The sequence below is a fragment of the Hevea brasiliensis genome, chromosome 18, assembly GCF_030052815.1.
Source record: "Hevea brasiliensis isolate MT/VB/25A 57/8 chromosome 18, ASM3005281v1, whole genome shotgun sequence".
Lineage (NCBI taxonomy): Eukaryota > Viridiplantae > Streptophyta > Magnoliopsida > Malpighiales > Euphorbiaceae > Hevea > Hevea brasiliensis.
The window spans coordinates 42,277,837-42,280,595 of record NC_079510.1 but is presented as its reverse complement, the minus strand read 5'-3'; the positions used below and the strand labels follow the sequence as shown (position 1 = coordinate 42,280,595).

General features: G+C 35.6%; 1 protein-coding gene across 1 annotated transcript; it reads right to left on the bottom strand.

The window, feature by feature from the left end:
* Positions 1–423: 423 nt before the first annotated feature.
* LOC110636067 (probable transmembrane ascorbate ferrireductase 3) lies at positions 424–1,542 on the bottom strand. Its single transcript, XM_021785596.2, has 3 exons — positions 1,335–1,542; positions 1,187–1,235; positions 424–1,088 (listed from the first exon to the last, which is right to left on the bottom strand). The coding sequence occupies exons 1-3, from the start codon at positions 1,494–1,496 to the stop codon at positions 631–633; spliced, it is 669 nt and encodes a 222-aa protein (XP_021641288.2). The 5' UTR covers positions 1,497–1,542; the 3' UTR covers positions 424–630.
* Between the last annotated feature and the right edge of the window lie 1,217 nt (positions 1,543–2,759).

Genomic DNA, 2,759 nt, shown 5'->3' with positions numbered 1-2,759 from the left:
ACAGGATCGGAATATTCTTGACAGTCCTAAATCCGCAACGGGTTTGAAGGATCGGTAAATGATTTGAGAGATCGGCTGAGTTTCAAGGGATGCGTAGGACTTATCATTGATTCACGTCTTTGCGAGGAGAGGTCGGAAATGTGACCGCCTACCAAAGAGGGATCGGAAACGTGATTAGCTACTCCGAGGAAACTTAGCACCGGGGATCGGTTTCAAAGTATTTTGGGGATCGGCCAAAATATGGTGTCGACAAATGAGAAATGAAAGCTTGGCTAAATCAATTAAGTATGAAAATATATAATTAATTTTTTTAATCCTCAGAGTAATTGGCATTGAATTATTAACTCAGTAATTTAATATTTAATTATATGTATACCAAGTCAATCGGGGGTAGCCTGATTAATCTTATTATACCTTAAAAGGTTTAGAAAATGCTAATTGTTTCAATATTTATCTTCAATCAACACATGTTGTTACGTTTGCAAAAGAGCGAAAACAAACAACATTATTGATATTACTATTACAATAACAATCCAAAATATATGCAAGCCTTGAATCAATATTCAAAAATTCACGCACAAATCAAAAAAAATATTAATGATAAAGTGATAATGATAATTAAATAATTAATCACACGTAACGAGCAAGAGCAACTGAGAGATCGATGAAAATGCCAAAGAGGAGGATGAATAATCCAGTGAAGTTCATTAAATGATTTTCTCGAGTATGTTTCTCCTGCATGAATGTAGATTTCTCCATCAACCCAGTTAGAGCTGCACAAATGGCCATGTAGAGGAGTGCCCTACCTCCACATATATGCCATGGAAGCATGCTTGCCCTAGCATCTGAAGGTTGTGGAACCGTAAATGTGAACAACCCAAAAAGCCACTGCAAGCCAAACAAGCAGAAGGTGCCTATGCCAATCCACGAATGCAAGCTATACACATCCTCGGTGTTTACCATGTCATGAAACTTGAAAACAGCACTAATCCCAACAATTCCAAGACATATAGCAATTAGATGAAGTATCATGTGAAAAAATTTCTGAACACTGTGTGACGCTGGTACTGTCTTGTACACCATCATCGCTGCATGTATATTACATCAAAATTTAAGAAACTGTTGGATATTTCCGTGGAAGATGAGATTTTTATTAATAAAATAGTCCACATTTGAGATATAGTACCTTCACCAACAAGAAAGATGAATCCGCAAAACATCATAAAAGGATGAACCTGCAAATGCCAAAACAGGAACATAATAAATTCTGTTTAATTTGCACACTAATTTTAAGATGAAGCAAAGCTTATGAGAAAATAGAGTCAGGTATTTACATTGAAAACACGATCAACATTGTCAGAATCATACTCGATTCCTCCACGATAATGCAACAACCAAATCAGCATGAGAATGAAAGCCAAGATGCCGAACAAGTGCGCAGCTATTGTTAGGCGAGAGGCGGATCGCCTGTAGTGGTAAATAACTCCAGTATCCATTTTGGGTTGGTGATGAACGAGAAAGGAAGGTGTTAAACACAATTTTACTTCTAGTGTTGAGCGAATGAGCTTTAGCTTATATATAGAGAGAGAGATATGCCGAAAGTTACTAAAGGGAAGAGAATTAGTACGTGCATGGATCCTTATTCTTTGGATTGCTTTGTCTGTTGGTTTGGTATAATGTATAGCATCGTCCAAGAACTAAGCCAGCTCTAATTGTACTAAGGAATTTCTTCTTTTGTTGTGTACCTTAACAACATTTGATTTCTTTTTCTTTTTCTTTAATTTACTTTTTATTTTGCTTTTGTTATTTCAGAATTTTTGAAGGGGAAGAACAAAATAAGCTAATAATTAGATTTTAATTTAATTTTAACGTAGTTGGTTTTATTTCTAAAATTTCTAAAGCTAAAGCATAAGGATTTCTTTTTTTTTTTTTTAAACAAAATTTTCTAGTCTCAATAAGGATCCCTGGGCTGATACTTATAATCAATTTGTTGCCCACAAAATCACCTTCTTCAATCAAACATACCATTCATCCAAGATAGATAGATGCATGTTTTTTTTTTTATATATAATTGGCTCTAATTAGGGCTCCAACTCAAGATCTCACAGTCCTAGAGACCATTATAGTATATATAGAGAGAGATATATAATTTGCTTTTGAAGGATCTTCCCATTAAATTTCCTGGTTGCTTCTCGAGTACTGTCATCGCCAGCTGTGCCGTTGCAGAGTTAAAAATGAATTGAGGGTTTTAAAATGAGAGTGATGATGCCTTATTTTGAGCACTGACCCTCATGCAAATTGTCAAGTGTTGATCCAATGGACCAAGGCAGCCCACCAGAGTTTAGTGACTAAAAGACCTATACAAAATAAATGAAAGCATGAAGCCCAATGCCTTGAGCCACACACTATACTGCACCATAGACTTCATTTTCCCATCTTCTCGCCATGCGTATTTCTTGATATTTTCCATTCCCTTCTAAGCTACAAAAAGGTTACTAATGGCATTTTGGTTTTAGTGATTACTGTGTATTGTTAGTAATAGACTGTAGCTTAATGCTTTTTTTTCCTTGTTTAGTAGTAAGATCAGAGAAGTGGGGATTTAAATTTAATCTGCTAAATGAGTGATATGCATTCATTTATTGGACCAAGCTAGATTAAGTAAGGCATACCTAATTATCTATTCCATTAAGGTGATGGAGTCCCCCACGGAATGGTAAAAGCTTTGTGATTGTGGTGATGAGTCTGCATGAAATTGGATA

Bases quoted from the DNA above. Each gene is read 5' to 3' on its own strand.
- LOC110636067 (XM_021785596.2), bottom strand. From the start codon at position 1,496: ATGGATACTGGAGTTATTTACCACTACAGGCGATCCGCCTCTCGCCTA. The intron at 1,236-1,334 runs GTAAATACCTGA...TGGCATTTGCAG, and splicing joins ATGTTGATCGTGTTTTCAAT to GTTCATCCTTTTATGATGTT. The intron at 1,089-1,186 runs GTACTATATCTC...ATATACATGCAG, and splicing joins CATCTTTCTTGTTGGTGAAG to CGATGATGGTGTACAAGACA.